General features: G+C 28.9%; 1 protein-coding gene across 1 annotated transcript; it reads left to right on the top strand.

Annotated features, from left to right (window-relative positions):
* The first annotated feature begins 1345 nt into the window (after positions 1-1345).
* On the top strand, positions 1346-18170 carry LOC143241671 (mediator of DNA damage checkpoint protein 1-like). Its single transcript, XM_076484899.1, has 7 exons — positions 1346-1480; positions 1968-2036; positions 2277-2376; positions 3639-3794; positions 13416-13441; positions 15359-15519; positions 15730-18170. The coding sequence occupies exons 1-7, from the start codon at positions 1442-1444 to the stop codon at positions 15746-15748; spliced, it is 570 nt and encodes a 189-aa protein (XP_076341014.1). The 5' UTR covers positions 1346-1441; the 3' UTR covers positions 15749-18170.
* Positions 18171-18617: the final 447 nt, after the last annotated feature.

The following is an 18617-nucleotide window of genomic DNA, read 5'->3' as shown; positions in this document are numbered from 1 at the left end:
AGGAAGACAATAAGTTTAGGAAAATTAGTAGAACGTGCTTCAGAGAGTGAGAGAAAAAACATAAGAAAAACTAAAGTTGAGATCACTGACAATATTTCTGTATTACATCCTTTCAGTACTGAGGACAACGATGTAGACACTAGCAGAGTTAATTCTGATGAAAAAGTGTAAAGTATTCAAGTAGAACAAAAGTGTCTGGTGTGTCAGCTACTGAGGTTACTGGTTCGTCACCCGTGGATATAGTGTTGAACTCAAATTTTTCCCGCGTAGCAACAAGGTCTCGGAGAAGAAAAGGAAAAGCCAAAGTTGCTAGTGGTGATCGAGATGACAAAGAAGAATGTAATGCTGACAAGGAAATGAAAACCCTTTCACTGAAGACAGAAAGTAACGAGTCTCTGAATGTAACAAGTGACAGAACTGAAGATAAACAAACTAGCAGTAGTTTTGAAAGTGTAAATACAGATTTAAGACACGGTCGTGATGATATGTCAGTTCTACAAGTGGAAAGAGAGGTTAGGACAAGAGGCACGAGGAAGTCGGCTTTACGAGGCAAGCAATCGGGGTGCTAAGGAACTTAACAAAATTGGTATCTTGATGACCGGAAAGAGACATCGCAAAAATAAAACTGAAAATTTGGTAGGTGTGGATGAATATACAGAACCACACACAGCGCATAAAAGGCCCAAAAAAAATATTCTGATGTCTTCTGCTACGAGCACTGAAACAGTTTGGGAAAAACCGGAAAGTAAAGGCACGAATCAAGCCATTCTAGAAACTTCATATGTGCAGACTAAACACTTGGAGTTGAAATGTGAAAATGGAGAGGTAACCCTATAACTGTGGAAGACTACATGTCTAAAGATGATGAAAAGCTTGTCTGTGATGGCTTCTTTGAGTCTGTGGAACGTAATGATACTGAGAAAAGATCTAACAGAAAGAGAACTTCGACAAACATTAAGTGACTCGTTCCCCTGTGGTACTTCTGTGGCCAGTAAGTCTTCTGAAGTAAAGAACAGAAGGGTAAAAAAGGAACTTGAAACCAGTTCTGAAGAATCCGAGTCGTGTGTGTCAGTAAATAGAAATGGAAGAGAGAAAAGTACTGGTGATAGTGGAACTTGTTCCATTTCTCTTCCAAAACAAAAAAAAGAAGGGGAAAAACCTCAGCTAAATGTGAAAGATAAAATGGTATTGAAGAAGAAAACGTCAAACAGTGACTCCTGTGACCCAAGCGAAGAACACCAGCTCAACAGGTGACAAGCTTATAGTAGGTAGTGTCAAACATAGTCGAGATACGTCTCCTACGCTAACTCCTAAAAGCAAAAGTAAACGGGGCTTGACCACTTCGGTCGTTGATGTTACCCCACAAGATAACATCTTAGTGAGCAACTCTGGACCATCTCCTCGAAGAAATAGATTGGTTAAGTCATTAAAACCGAAGGTGATGTTTACAGGCCTGAATGACGAGGATAATGGAAGAAAGGTAGCTCATTAATATCTTCTGTGTGTTTTAAATCATCATTAATATCACTAAATCTTAGAAATAAAAAAAAAGAGTTTTTTATAAAAGAATTGTCAAACATTAATGTTTGTTCTGTAGATTTTGTAATTGTTTATGAACAGTCATGACTGTTTGTTAAAACAAATTTAAAGACCAAAGATATAAATATATTTTTCTACATCCAACTCTAAAAGATCACTGATGTTATACAGTAAATATTTTTCCTTTTTTTACATTGAATTTAGTTTCACATTTCAGTCATTAAGTATGTGCTGTTATGTGTTATATACTTCTAGTTAATTAATATGTGTGAGAAATTGTTTTAAAGAAATATTAAGACCTGCAGCTTTACTCTGTTGGATGTTTTAACAAGACTGTTGCTGTCATCACAAACAGTTTCTGTTGTACCCGTCTAGAAAGAACTTGTAGTGGTATAGACGTGTACTATAATTGTTCATTTTTCTTCCAGATCGTGTCTTACCTCGAATGGGACCTTGTGGACTCTGTCATGGAGTGTAGCCATCTGGTGACAGATAAGGTAACTATATGGATTGGTATTGTGATAAAGAGTAGAATAAAGTATTGCCTGGCGAAAATGGAAAGCTTTCCTTGAATACTTTGTTCTCTTGTTGTAACACTATATATAATAAATAATAACAACTCGTTTTGTTATTACATAACATCTTTATTATCTATATCATTTGTCCACCTGTTTCGTGTCATTTTAAATTGTTTTTATTGACAAATCTGTAAAACAAATGTTAACAAATTCTTTTAGTTCCATCGCACGGTTAAAATGCTCTGCTGTGTTGCCAAGGGAATACCAATTGTGAGCACAGAGTGGCTAAAGAAGTGTTGTGCTTCAAGAGCATACATCGGTAAGTGATTGAATCTTTGGTTTATTACTGTAGAAAGTTCTTAAAAAAACTAGTTTCCAGTGGCTAACGTTAACGTCCACATGTGTTGACTGTAGTTTCCAGTGGCTAACGTTAACGTCCACATGTGTTAAGACTGTAGTTTCCAGTGGCTAACGTTAACTTTCACGTGTGTCATGACTGTAGTTTCCAGTGGCTAACGTTAACGTCCACGTGTGTTAAGACTGTAGTTTCCAGTGACTAACGTTAATGTCCACATGTGTTAAGACTGTAGTTTCCAGTGGCTAACGTTAACTTTCACGTGTGTCATGACTGTAGTTTCCAGTGGCTAACGTTAACGTCCACGTGTGTTAAGACTGTAGTTTCCAGTGACTAACGTTAACGTCCACGTGTGTTAAGACTGTAGTTTTCAGTGGCTAACGTTAACGTCCACGTGTATTAAGACTGTAGTTTCCAGTGACTAACGTTAACGTCCACGTGTATTAAGACTGTAGTTTTCAGTGGCTAACGTTAACGTCCACGTGTATTAAGACTGTAGTTTCCAGTGACTAACGTTAACGTCCACGTGTATTAAGACTGTAGTTTCCAGTGACTAACGTCCACATGTGTTAAGACTAGTTTCCAGTGGCTAATGTTAACGTCCACGTGTGTTAAGACTGTAGTTTCCAGTGGCTGACATTAACGTCTACGTGTGTTAAAACTGTAGTTTCTCTGTATGTCTTTTTCATAGTTCCATATTAGTTTGGTTTGTATAAGTTGTAACTCATCTTATGATACTTACACCTGGAATAATTTATATGGATTGTGATGTTACATTGTAGCTTGTGGTGTTACTATATGATTTATATTTCATTCATTTTGTCCAAATAAAAAAAATCAGTTTAGAAGATAATTAAATTATTTAAGATAAACTCAGGTAAGGAAGCTAGGCCTAAACTCAGGAAAGGAAGCTAGGCCTAAACTCAGGTAGCGAAGCTAGGTCTGTTTTCTTTTTGTTTGAAGCAATTTGTTAAATAGTAACATGGCAAAACACATTACAGAAAAAACACTTCTTTTAGAACGCCCCCTTGTAACTGTTTGTAAGCTAATAGGCTTCTAATGCTACACTTTGGGACTTAACACCCAAATAACCCTTTGTGCAGCTTAACAATGAAAGTTGATGAATTTTGTAATAATTAATCGATGACTTGTCTTTCTGTTGAACTTTTCTTAGTGTCGGTTTTTTTATCTTTTGTTGTATAAAATAATGAATGGCTTGCTTTTAGATCACAGTCTGTACATCATAAACGACAAAAAGGCAGAAAAACATCACAATTTCAGTTTAGCTGAAACGTTGAAGAAAGCAGCCGAACAGCCGTTGTTAACAGGTTGGAGCATACACGTTACACCAAATGTTGTTCCTAGTCCTGATCAAATGAAAGGTGAGTATCCCGAAGTGTAAGTAATCATGATAGCTGATTGGCTCTCTGAATACATGCTGTTAAAAAGAAATGGATAAAAAATTACAACATAAGCACTTAATCTCTTTCAGTCGTGACATCTTATTGGTTCTTCCTTTGAATACTTTCTTTCTGTATATATATACACGCACATGCACAGACCAATCAAACTAAAATATTAGTATCAGACTGGTGTGAAAGCAGTTGGTTTTTGTTATCAACACCTGAGGAAATATATTTTGTTAGTTACTAGTTCATGTTTAATAAGTGTTCTAGATAATTAAAGTGATTTTCATAAACCTAGAGCTTGTACTTATTTATATGTTTGTTAGTTACTAGTTCATGTTTAATAAGTGTTCTAGATAATTAAAGTGATTTTCATAAACCTAGAGCTTGTACTTATTTATATGTTTGTTAGTTACTAGTTCATGTTTAATAAGTGTTCTAGATAATTAAAGTGATTTTCATAAACCTAGAGCTTGTACTTATTTATATGTTTGTTAGTTACTAGTTCATGTTTAATAAGTGTTCTAGATAATTAAAGTGATTTTCATAAACCTAGAGCTTGTACTTATTTATATGTTTGTTAGTTACTAGTTCATGTTTAATAAGTGTTCTAGATAATTAAAGTGATTTTCATAAACCTAGAGCTTGTACTTATTTATATGTTTGTTAGTTACTAGTTCATGTTTAATAAGTGTTCTAGATAATTAAAGTGATTTTCATAAACCTAGAGCTTGTACTTATTTATATGTTTGTTAGTTACTAGTTCATGTTTAATAAGTGTTCTAGATAATTAAAGTGATTTTCATAAACCTAGAGCTTGTACTTATTTATATGTTTGTTAGTTACTAGTTCATGTTTAATAAGTGTTCTAGATAATTAAAGTGATTTTCATAAACCTAGAGCTTGTACTTATTTATATGTTTGTTAGTTACTAGTTCATGTTTAATAAGTGTTCTAGATAATTAAAGTGATTTTCATAAACCTAGAGCTTGTACTTATTTATATTTTGTTAGTTACTAGTTCATGTTTAATAAGTGTTCTAGATAATTAAAGTGATTTTCATAAACCTAGAGCTTGTACTTATTTATATGTTTGTTAGTTACTAGTTCATGTTTAATAAGTGTTCTAGATAATTAAAGTGATTTTCATAAACCTAGAGCTTGTACTTATTTATATATTTGTTAGTTACTAGTTCATGTTTAATAAGTGTTCTAGATAATTAAAGTGATTTTCATAAACCTAGAGCTTGTACTTATTTATATTTTGTTAGTTACTAGTTCATGTTTAATAAGTGTTCTAGATAATTAAAGTGATTTTCATAAACCTAGAGCTTGTACTTATTTATATGTTTGTTAGTTACTAGTTCATGTTTAATAAGTGTTCTAGATAATTAAAGTGATTTTCATAAACCTAGAGCTTGTACTTATTTATATGTTTGTTAGTTACTAGTTCATGTTTAATAAGTGTTCTAGATAATTAAAGTGATTTTCATAAACCTAGAGCTTGTACTTATTTATATGTTTGTTAGTTACTAGTTCATGTTTAATAAGTGTTCTAGATAATTAAAGTGATTTTCATAAACCTAGAGCTTGTACTTATTTATATATTTGTTAGTTACTAGTTCATGTTTAATAAGTGTTCTAGATAATTAAAGTGATTTTCATAAACCTAGAGCTTGTACTTATTTATATTTTTGTTAGTTACTAGTTCATGTTTAATAAGTGTTCTAGATAATTAAAGTGATTTTCATAAACCTAGAGCTTGTACTTATTTATATATTTGTTAGTTACTAGTTCATGTTTAATAAGTGTTCTAGATAATTAAAGTGATTTTCATAAACCTAGAGCTTGTACTTATTTATATATTTGTTAGTTACTAGTTCATGTTTAATAAGTGTTCTAGATAATTAAAGTGATTTTCATAAACCTAGAGCTTGTACTTATTTATATATTTGTTAGTTACTAGTTCATGTTTAATAAGTGTTCTAGATAATTAAAGTGATTTTCATAAACCTAGAGCTTGTACTTATTTATATATTTGTTAGTTACTAGTTCATGTTTAATAAGTGTTCTAGATAATTAAAGTGATTTTCATAAACCTAGAGCTTGTACTTTCATTTATATATTTGTTAGTTACTAGTTCATGTTTAATAAGTGTTCTAGATAATTAAAGTGATTTTCATAAACCTAGAGCTTGTACTTATTTATATGTTTGTTAGTTACTAGTTCATGTTTAATAAGTGTTCTAGATAATTAAAGTGATTTTCATAAACCTAGAGCTTGTACTTATTTATATGTTTGTTAGTTACTAGTTCATGTTTAATAAGTGTTCTAGATAATTAAAGTGATTTTCATAAACCTAGAGCTTGTACTTATTTATATGTTTGTTAGTTACTAGTTCATGTTTAATAAGTGTTCTAGATAATTAAAGTGATTTTCATAAACCTAGAGCTTGTACTTATTTATATGTTTGTTAGTTACTAGTTCATGTTTAATAAGTGTTCTAGATAATTAAAGTGATTTTCATAAACCTAGAGCTTGTACTTATTTATATGTTTGTTAGTTACTAGTTCATGTTTAATAAGTGTTCTAGATAATTAAAGTGATTTTCATAAACCTAGAGCTTGTACTTATTTATATGTTTGTTAGTTACTAGTTCATGTTTAATAAGTGTTCTAGATAATTAAAGTGATTTTCATAAACCTAGAGCTTGTACTTATTTATATGTTTGTTAGTTACTAGTTCATGTTTAATAAGTGTTCTAGATAATTAAAGTGATTTTCATAAACCTAGAGCTTGTACTTATTTATATGTTTGTTAGTTACTAGTTCATGTTTAATAAGTGTTCTAGATAATTAAAGTGATTTTCATAAACCTAGAGCTTGTACTTATTTATATGTTTGTTAGTTACTAGTTCATGTTTAATAAGTGTTCTAGATAATTAAAGTGATTTTCATAAACCTAGAGCTTGTACTTATTTATATGTTTGTTAGTTACTAGTTCATGTTTAATAAGTGTTCTAGATAATTAAAGTGATTTTCATAAACCTAGAGCTTGTACTTATTTATATGTTTGTTAGTTACTAGTTCATGTTTAATAAGTGTTCTAGATAATTAAAGTGATTTTCATAAACCTAGAGCTTGTACTTATTTATATGTTTGTTAGTTACTAGTTCATGTTTAATAAGTGTTCTAGATAATTAAAGTGATTTTCATAAACCTAGAGCTTGTACTTATTTATATGTTTGTTAGTTACTAGTTCATGTTTAATAAGTGTTCTAGATAATTAAAGTGATTTTCATAAACCTAGAGCTTGTACTTATTTATATGTTTGTTAGTTACTAGTTCATGTTTAATAAGTGTTCTAGATAATTAAAGTGATTTTCATAAACCTAGAGCTTGTACTTATTTATATGTTTGTTAGTTACTAGTTCATGTTTAATAAGTGTTCTAGATAATTAAAGTGATTTTCATAAACCTAGAGCTTGTACTTATTTATATGTTTGTTAGTTACTAGTTCATGTTTAATAAGTGTTCTAGATAATTAAAGTGATTTTCATAAACCTAGAGCTTGTACTTATTTATATGTTTGTTAGTTACTAGTTCATGTTTAATAAGTGTTCTAGATAATTAAAGTGATTTTCATAAACCTAGAGCTTGTACTTATTTATATGTTTGTTAGTTACTAGTTCATGTTTAATAAGTGTTCTAGATAATTAAAGTGATTTTCATAAACCTAGAGCTTGTACTTATTTATATGTTTGTTAGTTACTAGTTCATGTTTAATAAGTGTTCTAGATAATTAAAGTGATTTTCATAAACCTAGAGCTTGTACTTATTTATATGTTTGTTAGTTACTAGTTCATGTTTAATAAGTGTTCTAGATAATTAAAGTGATTTTCATAAACCTAGAGCTTGTACTTATTTATATGTTTGTTAGTTACTAGTTCATGTTTAATAAGTGTTCTAGATAATTAAAGTGATTTTCATAAACCTAGAGCTTGTACTTATTTATATGTTTGTTAGTTACTAGTTCATGTTTAATAAGTGTTCTAGATAATTAAAGTGATTTTCATAAACCTAGAGCTTGTACTTATTTATATGTTTGTTAGTTACTAGTTCATGTTTAATAAGTGTTCTAGATAATTAAAGTGATTTTCATAAACCTAGAGCTTGTACTTATTTATATGTTTGTTAGTTACTAGTTCATGTTTAATAAGTGTTCTAGATAATTAAAGTGATTTTCATAAACCTAGAGCTTGTACTTATTTATATGTTTGTTAGTTACTAGTTCATGTTTAATAAGTGTTCTAGATAATTAAAGTGATTTTCATAAACCTAGAGCTTGTACTTATTTATATGTTTGTTAGTTACTAGTTCATGTTTAATAAGTGTTCTAGATAATTAAAGTGATTTTCATAAACCTAGAGCTTGTACTTATTTATATGTTTGTTAGTTACTAGTTCATGTTTAATAAGTGTTCTAGATAATTAAAGTGATTTTCATAAACCTAGAGCTTGTACTTATTTATATGTTTGTTAGTTACTAGTTCATGTTTAATAAGTGTTCTAGATAATTAAAGTGATTTTCATAAACCTAGAGCTTGTACTTATTTATATGTTTGTTAGTTACTAGTTCATGTTTAATAAGTGTTCTAGATAATTAAAGTGATTTTCATAAACCTAGAGCTTGTACTTATTTATATGTTTGTTAGTTACTAGTTCATGTTTAATAAGTGTTCTAGATAATTAAAGTGATTTTCATAAACCTAGAGCTTGTACTTATTTATATGTTTGTTAGTTACTAGTTCATGTTTAATAAGTGTTCTAGATAATTAAAGTGATTTTCATAAACCTAGAGCTTGTACTTATTTATATGTTTGTTAGTTACTAGTTCATGTTTAATAAGTGTTCTAGATAATTAAAGTGATTTTCATAAACCTAGAGCTTGTACTTATTTATATGTTTGTTAGTTACTAGTTCATGTTTAATAAGTGTTCTAGATAATTAAAGTGATTTTCATAAACCTAGAGCTTGTACTTATTTATATGTTTGTTAGTTACTAGTTCATGTTTAATAAGTGTTCTAGATAATTAAAGTGATTTTCATAAACCTAGAGCTTGTACTTATTTATATGTTTGTTAGTTACTAGTTCATGTTTAATAAGTGTTCTAGATAATTAAAGTGATTTTCATAAACCTAGAGCTTGTACTTATTTATATGTTTGTTAGTTACTAGTTCATGTTTAATAAGTGTTCTAGATAATTAAAGTGATTTTCATAAACCTAGAGCTTGTACTTATTTATATGTTTGTTAGTTACTAGTTCATGTTTAATAAGTGTTCTAGATAATTAAAGTGATTTTCATAAACCTAGAGCTTGTACTTATTTATATGTTTGTTAGTTACTAGTTCATGTTTAATAAGTGTTCTAGATAATTAAAGTGATTTTCATAAACCTAGAGCTTGTACTTATTTATATGTTTGTTAGTTACTAGTTCATGTTTAATAAGTGTTCTAGATAATTAAAGTGATTTTCATAAACCTAGAGCTTGTACTTATTTATATGTTTGTTAGTTACTAGTTCATGTTTAATAAGTGTTCTAGATAATTAAAGTGATTTTCATAAACCTAGAGCTTGTACTTATTTATATGTTTGTTAGTTACTAGTTCATGTTTAATAAGTGTTCTAGATAATTAAAGTGATTTTCATAAACCTAGAGCTTGTACTTATTTATATGTTTGTTAGTTACTAGTTCATGTTTAATAAGTGTTCTAGATAATTTCATAAACCTAGAGCTTGTACTTATTTATATGTTTGTTAGTTACTAGTTCATGTTTAATAAGTGTTCTAGATAATTAAAGTGATTTTCATAAACCTAGAGCTTGTACTTATTTATATGTTTGTTAGTTACTAGTTCATGTTTAATAAGTGTTCTAGATAATTTCATAAACCTAGAGCTTGTACTTATTTATATGTTTGTTAGTTACTAGTTCATGTTTAATAAGTGTTCTAGATAATTAAAGTGATTTTCATAAACCTAGAGTTTGTACTTATTTATATGTTTGTTAGTTACTAGTTCATGTTTAATAAGTGTTCTAGATAATTTCATAAACCTAGAGCTTATTTATATGTTTGTTAGTACTTATTTATATGTTTGTTAGTTACTAGTTCATGTTTAATAAGTGTTCTAGATAATTTCATAAACCTAGAGCTTGTACTTATTTATATGTTTGTTAGTTACTAGTTCATGTTTAATAAGTGTTCTAGATAATTTCATAAACCTAGAGCTTGTACTTATTTATATGTTTGTTAGTTACTAGTTCATGTTTAATAAGTGTTCTAGATAATTTCATAAACCTAGAGCTTGTACTTATTTATATGTTTGTTAGTTACTAGTTCATGTTTAATAAGTGTTCTAGATAATTTCATAAACCTAGAGCTTGTACTTATTTATATGTTTGTTAGTTACTAGTTCATGTTTAATAAGTGTTCTAGATAATTTCATAAACCTAGAGCTTGTACTTATTTATATGTTTGTTAGTTACTAGTTCATGTTTAATAAGTGTTCTAGATAATTTCATAAACCTAGAGCTTGTACTTATTTATATGTTTGTTAGTTACTAGTTCATGTTTAATAAGTGTTCTAGATAATTTCATAAACCTAGAGCTTGTACTTATTTATATGTTTGTTAGTTACTAGTTCATGTTTAATAAGTGTTCTAGATAATTTCATAAACCTAGAGCTTGTACTTATTTATATGTTTGTTAGTTACTAGTTCATGTTTAATAAGTGTTCTAGATAATTAAAGTGATTTTCATAAACCTAGAGTTTGTACTTATTTATATGTTTGTTAGTTACTAGTTCATGTTTAATAAGTGTTCTAGATAATTAAAGTGATTTTCATAAACCTAGAGTTTGTACTTATTTATATGTTTGTTAGTTACTAGTTCATGTTTAATAAGTGTTCTAGATAATTAAAGTGATTTTCATAAACCTAGAGTTTGTACTTATTTATATGTTTGTTAGTTACTAGTTCATGTTTAATAAGTGTTCTAGATAATTAAAGTGATTTTCATAAACCTAGAGTTTGTACTTATTTATATGTTTGTTAGTTACTAGTTCATGTTTAATAAGTGTTCTAGATAATTAAAGTGATTTTCATAAACCTAGAGTTTGTACTTATTTATATGTTTGTTAGTTACTAGTTCATGTTTAATAAGTGTTCTAGATAATTAAAGTGATTTTCATAAACCTAGAGTTTGTACTTATTTATATGTTTGTTAGTTACTAGTTCATGTTTAATAAGTGTTCTAGATAATTAAAGTGATTTTCATAAACCTAGAGCTTGTACTTATTTATATGTTTGTTAGTTACTAGTTCATGTTTAATAAGTGTTCTAGATAATTTCATAAACCTAGAGCTTGTACTTATTTATATGTTTGTTAGTTACTAGTTCATGTTTAATAAGTGTTCTAGATAATTTCATAAACCTAGAGCTTGTACTTATTTATATGTTTGTTAGTTACTAGTTCATGTTTAATAAGTGTTCTAGATAATTTCATAAACCTAGAGCTTGTACTTATTTATATGTTTGTTAGTTACTAGTTCATGTTTAATAAGTGTTCTAGATAATTTCATAAACCTAGAGCTTGTACTTATTTATATGTTTGTTAGTTACTAGTTCATGTTTAATAAGTGTTCTAGATAATTTCATAAACCTAGAGTTTGTACTTATTTATATGTTTGTTAGTTACTAGTTCATGTTTAATAAGTGTTCTAGATAATTTCATAAACCTAGAGCTTGTACTTATTTATATGTTTGTTAGTTACTAGTTCATGTTTAATAAGTGTTCTAGATAATTTCATAAACCTAGAGTTTGTACTTATTTATATGTTTGTTAGTTACTAGTTCATGTTTAATAAGTGTTCTAGATAATTTCATAAACCTAGAGCTTGTACTTATTTATATGTTTGTTAGTTACTAGTTCATGTTTAATAAGTGTTCTAGATAATTTCATAAACCTAGAGCTTGTACTTATTTATATGTTTGTTAGTTACTAGTTCATGTTTAATAAGTGTTCTAGATAATTTCATAAACCTAGAGCTTGTACTTATTTATATGTTTGTTAGTTACTAGTTCATGTTTAATAAGTGTTCTAGATAATTAAAGTGATTTTCATAAACCTAGAGTTTGTACTTATTTATATGTTTGTTAGTTACTAGTTCATGTTTAATAAGTGTTCTAGATAATTAAAGTGATTTTCATAAACCTAGAGCTTGTACTTATTTATATGTTTGTTAGTTACTAGTTCATGTTTAATAAGTGTTCTAGATAATTAAAGTGATTTTCATAAACCTAGAGTTTGTACTTATTTATATGTTTGTTAGTTACTAGTTCATGTTTAATAAGTGTTCTAGATAATTAAAGTGATTTTCATAAACCTAGAGTTTGTACTTATTTATATGTTTGTTAGTTACTAGTTCATGTTTAATAAGTGTTCTAGATAATTAAAGTGATTTTCATAAACCTAGAGTTTGTACTTATTTATATGTTTGTTAGTTACTAGTTCATGTTTAATAAGTGTTCTAGATAATTACATAAACCTAGAGCTTGTACTTATTTATATGTTTGTTAGTTACTAGTTCATGTTTAATAAGTGTTCTAGATAATTAAAGTGATTTTCATAAACCTAGAGTTTGTACTTATTTATATGTTTGTTAGTTACTAGTTCATGTTTAATAAGTGTTCTAGATAATTAAAGTGATTTTCATAAACCTAGAGTTTGTACTTATTTATATGTTTGTTAGTTACTAGTTCATGTTTAATAAGTGTTCTAGATAATTAAAGTGATTTTCATAAACCTAGAGTTTGTACTTATTTATATGTTTGTTAGTTACTAGTTCATGTTTAATAAGTGTTCTAGATAATTTCATAAACCTAGAGTTTGTACTTATTTATATGTTTGTTAGTTACTAGTTCATGTTTAATAAGTGTTCTAGATAATTTCATAAACCTAGAGTTTGTACTTATTTATATGTTTGTTAGTTACTAGTTCATGTTTAATAAGTGTTCTAGATAATTTCATAAACCTAGAGTTTGTACTTATTTATATGTTTGTTAGTTACTAGTTCATGTTTAATAAGTGTTCTAGATAATTTCATAAACCTAGAGTTTGTACTTATTTATATGTTTGTTAGTTACTAGTTCATGTTTAATAAGTGTTCTAGATAATTTCATAAACCTAGAGTTTGTACTTATTTATATGTTTGTTAGTTACTAGTTCATGTTTAATAAGTGTTCTAGATAATTACATAAACCTAGAGTTTGTACTTATTTATATGTTTGTTAGTTACTAGTTCATGTTTAATAAGTGTTCTAGATAATTTCATAAACCTAGAGTTTGTACTTATTTATATGTTTGTTAGTTACTAGTTCATGTTTAATAAGTGTTCTAGATAATTTCATAAACCTAGAGCTTGTACTTATTTATATGTTTGTTAGTTACTAGTTCATGTTTAATAAGTGTTCTAGATAATTAAAGTGATTTTCATAAACCTAGAGTTTGTACTTATTTATATGTTTGTTCATTTTTCCAGAGATTATTCTTTGTGCAGGAGGAAAAGTAAGTGAAAAATATTATTATAACCAGTTTTTAACTTTATAACCAGTTTTTAACTACCTTTATAATCAGTTTTTAACTACCTTTATAATCAGTTTTTAACCAGCTTTATAACCAGTTTTTAACCAGCTTTATAACCAGTTTTTAACCAGCTTTATAACCAGTTTTTAACCAGCTTTATAACCAGTTTTTAACCAGCTTTATAACCAGTTTTTAACTAGCTTTATAACCAGTTTTTAACCAGCTTTATAACCAGTTTTTAACCAGCTTTATAATCTGTGTTTAACCAGCTTTATAATCTGTGTTTAACCAGCTTTATAACCAGTTTTTAACCAGCTTTATAACCAGTTTTTAACCAGCTTTATAACCAGTTTTTAACCAGCTTTATAACCAGTTTTTAACCAGCTTTATAACCAGTTTTTAACCAGCTTTATAACCAGTTTTTAACCAGCTTTATAACCAGTTTTTAACTAGCTTTATAACCAGTTTTTAACCAGCTTTATAACCAGTTTTTAACCAGCTTTATAATCTGTGTTTAACCAGCTTTATAACCAGTTTTTAACCAGCTTTATAACCAGTTTTTAACTAGCTTTATAACCAGTTTTTAACTAGCTTTATAACCAGTTTTTAACTAGCTTTATAACCAGTTTTTAACCAGCTTTATAACCAGTTTTTAACCAGCTTTATAACCAGTTTTTAACCAGCTTTATAACCAGTTTTTAACTAGCTTTATAACCAGTTTTTGATCATTACGTGTAATGCTAGTTAGATGTATTTTAACCGACATCCAGTTTTTGATCGTTACGTGTAACATCACGTAAGATGTATTTTTAACCGACATCCAGTTTTTGATCGTTACGTGTAACATCACGTAAGATGTATTTTTAACCGACATCCAGTTTTTGATCGTTACGTGTAACATCACGTAAGATGTATTTTTAACCGACACCCAGTTTTTGATCGTTACGTGTAACATCACGTTAGATGTATTTTAACTGACATCCAGTTTTTGATCGTTACGTGTAATGCAGGCTAGATGTATTTTTAACCGACATGCAGTTTTTGATCGTTACGTGTAACATCACGTAAGATGTATTTTAACCGACATGCAGTTTTTTGATCGCTACGCGGTAACATCACGTAAGATGTATTTTTAACCAACATCCAGTTTTTGATCGTTACGTGTAACTCACGTTAGATGTATTTTAACTGACATCCAGTTTTTGATCGTTACGTGTAATGCAGGCTAGATGTATTTATACTTACAGGTTAAATGTAGTGTTACTCCATATTCATTTTGTGTTTTTGCCAGCTCTGTGTTGACTATCACAACCAAACCAGACCATGGAGAGTCCAGGATAGAATAAATGTTTATATTTCATTATTAATTTTGTGATTGGTAGAAAGAATCTTCTATATTAAATATTTCTTAGAAACATATTATATCAGTGTTTTTTCTGAGTACTTTGTTTTATGCTTACATTATAGATGTAACTTGGTTTTTTTATACTCAGAGTTCTGATGTACTAGTAGTTTATATGTGTAGAAAGTTAACTAGAAATCAACATTATCACAAACTGTATGTAGTTGTGCATTTAGAATTATTGGAGACTGTAGCTAAAAGTGTTTATATTTTCTCATATACAAATTTTATATTAGTTGGAGAATATCACCTTTTTATCTTGCTTATTTCCCTGGTGTCATCTCTGCTCTGCATGATACCTTAAACTTACTGGTTGTGTGGACTCAGATTTATTGTGTCCCTTCATTGGTATGATTTTCACTATGAAGTGGTGAACGAGTTAGGAGATGGTGACAGTTCCTTTTCAAGCTAGAATGTAAATTAGATATAGTCTGGCTTGTGGTATATCTTGTGTTTGTTAATATTTGTTACAGTAAAAACTTTGTCTCTTTGTACAGTTTGTTCGGAACATGCCCACTCGACTAGCTCCTCGTCTGGTTATTGTCTCAACTCCAGAAGATGTGAAACTTTTGAAACATGCCGTAAAATGTGGGATTCCAGTTGTGGAAACAGAATTTATTCTAACAGGGCTTCTTCGCTATGAGTTAAACACAACCATATATCCTTTTTTGTTTAAAAAGAAAAACTTATTGATATCTTTGTCTTTGATTTCCAGATTTCTCCCTAAATATCCTGTTTGTCTCAGATTTGTTTTATTTTTCAAAATTTCTTAAAATACCCTATTTCTTTCTTGTTTCTCCTGTTTTCAATACATTTTCTACATATTCTATTTGTTGTTCCATTGTTAACAGTTCTTAACTTCAGTTACTTTTTCATTGAATATTTAGAAATTCCTCACTACTTCCTTGTGGCTAATTCATGTGAACATATTCCAACAAAAATAATCCTCCTCACTTGTCCAGTTTGGATGTATTCTCACAGAAGAATCCTCATGAATAGTTCAGATTGGATGTATTCCCACAGAAGAATCCTCATTTATAGTTCAGATTGGATGAATTCCAACGAAAAATTCTTCTGGCTAGTTCAGATTAGATGTATTCCCACAGAATAATCTTCATTAATAGTTCAGATTGGATGAATTCCAACAAAAAAATTCTCCTGGCTAGTTCAGATTGGATGAATTCCAACAAAAAATTCTCCTGGCTAGTTCAGATTGGATGTATTCCCACAGAAGAATCCTCATGAATAGTTCAGATTGGATGTATTCCCACAGAAGAATTCTCATGAATAGTTCCGATTGGATGAATTCCAACAAAAAATTCTCCTGGCTAGTTCAGATTGGATGTATTCCCACAGAAGAATCTTCATAGCTAGATTACATGAACTGTTCCAAAGAAGAGATTGTGAAACCATCTGATACTTTGTTTATGGTTTCTTATCTTATAAAAATATATTTTTTATTTTAATTACGAAGAAGTGTATATAGGAAACTTGTGAAAAGGTTTTTTTACGTTTATGTGTACAGTCATTGTAAATACTACATTTTCCTGTGGTACGGCAGACAATTTATGAACATGCTGTACATTTATTAAAAGAATGGTACTTGAAATGTTTTCTTGTTTAAGTAGAAAAAGTTCCAACATGTTTTTAAACCTACAGGTTATTACATATTTTCTCGATAGATGGCGAAGTTTTTTTTTTTTTTTTAGAAATATTATCGGGTTTCACCAAAGTGAATAGGAAAAAAAGTTATTATGAGAGAAGAAATCACATAACTGTTCTAAAAATTGGACGTTTCTTGATCTGGAATATGGGGCTCGTTTATTTTATATTTTTCTTATAATCTGACCTAATTGTCATTGTACTTTCGGTCTCGTCACATTTGTCATTGTGACATTCAGTCTTTTTGTGTAATATAGTAACCACTAGAGCGACGAGTACTTTTTTATTAAAATAAAATAAAAACATGGTTTTCAATTAATAAAATATAGGATATAAGAAAAGGTGAATCAGAAACTTTGAAAGAAAATTAAGATAAAAGTGAAGGCTCGGAATCGAATCTTAAGCAATGCCAATATATACAAGTCTTTTTGAGGATTTTGTTGAAGATGGCAGCACAGTAGCAGCCAACGCATAGGATAAAACTAATTAATAATTGGTTTCTTGTTATATAAAACTTCAACTAATTAATAATTCAACTTAGGTTACTATCTATGTCAGGCAGTGAAATATATGATCAGACATGTTTTTAAAGTTCACGTCACTGAGTGTGTTTGGAATGCCATTTTATTCATCAAAAACCAAAAGTTTTGATCCCAGAATACAAAGGCGTTTATTGTAGTTATAATTTTCAATTTTAAAAAAAAATGTGTTTACGCTACATTTTTATAAGAAAACGAAGTTTCTTTTAAAATACTACAAATGAATAATATATGTAGTTAATAAACTGTGCTTAGTTGTTGAAAATCATGGTTATGGTAACAATAAGTGTCTACAGATTAAGTCGTTATTCATAAATTAGTTTCGTACTTATTTTCACACAAAAATCCTGAGAACTTGTTTCTCGTCATACAAACTTTTAATTCTTGAAAGTCCCTAACGTACTACGTTAATAATTTGATGTTTAACAATGTAATAGGCTTAATACTATTGTCTTACAAGTGTAATTGTAGTCATTTATCGTTATCTTGTAAAAGGCTTGCCGTAACAAATGACTTGTATAAACAGTGTTACGAACACTTGTATTTGTTGTATCCCAGCCAACCTGTTGGACTCTGGACTGAACGAAATGCATCGTCGGTAATAAATATGACGAACGCAGTGTGGTTTCCTTATTTTATCATGAGACAGTTTTAAAGTGTAATTCTAAATAGGAATCTAATGAAGACCAACTCCCTAATGATATTTCAGTCGGAAACGTATTGAATTTTATATCTCAGAACGGCTGGTATGGGTATTAATATTTTTATTTATAAGGAGAAAACAACGTGTCGACCTTGTCTTCTTCAGGTTAAGAAAACAAAAACAACCTGAAGATGACCTAGGAAGGTCAAAACGTTGTTCTCTCCTTATCAGTAAAAGTGTTAATACTCATACCAGCCGTTTTGAGATACATTTTTATTTCAAATGATATTGTCGTCATCAACAGTTACTTCACCATGTATTGAATTTTGTTTTCTAAGCCTAACTTGTAATCGTGTATTAAACGTGTAATTTTCTACTTGTTTAAAGTCCTCGCAGTTTTGTGTGGGTGTAAGTTCTGTATGTTGTATATAATATTTTTACTTGAAATAAAATGTTTTAGAAACAGTGTGTGTACAAAGAAACCACTCTTTAACAGAATAAACTTTGACTTCAGTGACTTGCTTACAACGCTAAAATTAGGGGTTCGATTCCCCTCGGTGAGCTCAGCAGATTCTACTCTTCAATTAAAAAAAAAATCTACCTTAAAATACTTGATTTATATAAGAAAGTTTATGATTCAGAAATAACATGGTTACTGTAGAAACTGGCTGTAAACAAAAGACACTTGATGCGATCCTTACTAAAACCTGATATGGAAATGTTGACAGCTAAAAGAGAAATCTAATAATATTGTAACGCTACTCTTGCTAAAACTTCAAAAAATGTCCATACGGGTATTCTCACGCTTTTATAATGTTTAATTACAGGAGTTTGGACAAAGTGTAGAAATCTTAATAACTGAGCATGTTGTAACTGGAAAGTAACAGAAGCTAAAACGACTTACATGTGAAC

Source organism: Tachypleus tridentatus, unplaced genomic scaffold (genome assembly GCF_004210375.1).
Source record: "Tachypleus tridentatus isolate NWPU-2018 unplaced genomic scaffold, ASM421037v1 Hic_cluster_1, whole genome shotgun sequence".
Taxonomy (NCBI): Eukaryota; Metazoa; Arthropoda; class Merostomata; order Xiphosura; family Limulidae; genus Tachypleus; species Tachypleus tridentatus.
Note: the sequence above shows the minus strand (reverse complement) of the source record. Positions and strands in the feature narration are given on the sequence as shown.

Bases quoted from the DNA above. Each gene is read 5' to 3' on its own strand.
- LOC143241671 (XM_076484899.1), top strand. From the start codon at position 1,442: ATGTTTACAGGCCTGAATGACGAGGATAATGGAAGAAAG. The intron at 2,037-2,276 runs GTAACTATATGG...AAATTCTTTTAG, and splicing joins GCCATCTGGTGACAGATAAG to TTCCATCGCACGGTTAAAAT. The intron at 3,795-13,415 runs GTGAGTATCCCG...TCATTTTTCCAG, and splicing joins TAGTCCTGATCAAATGAAAG to AGATTATTCTTTGTGCAGGA.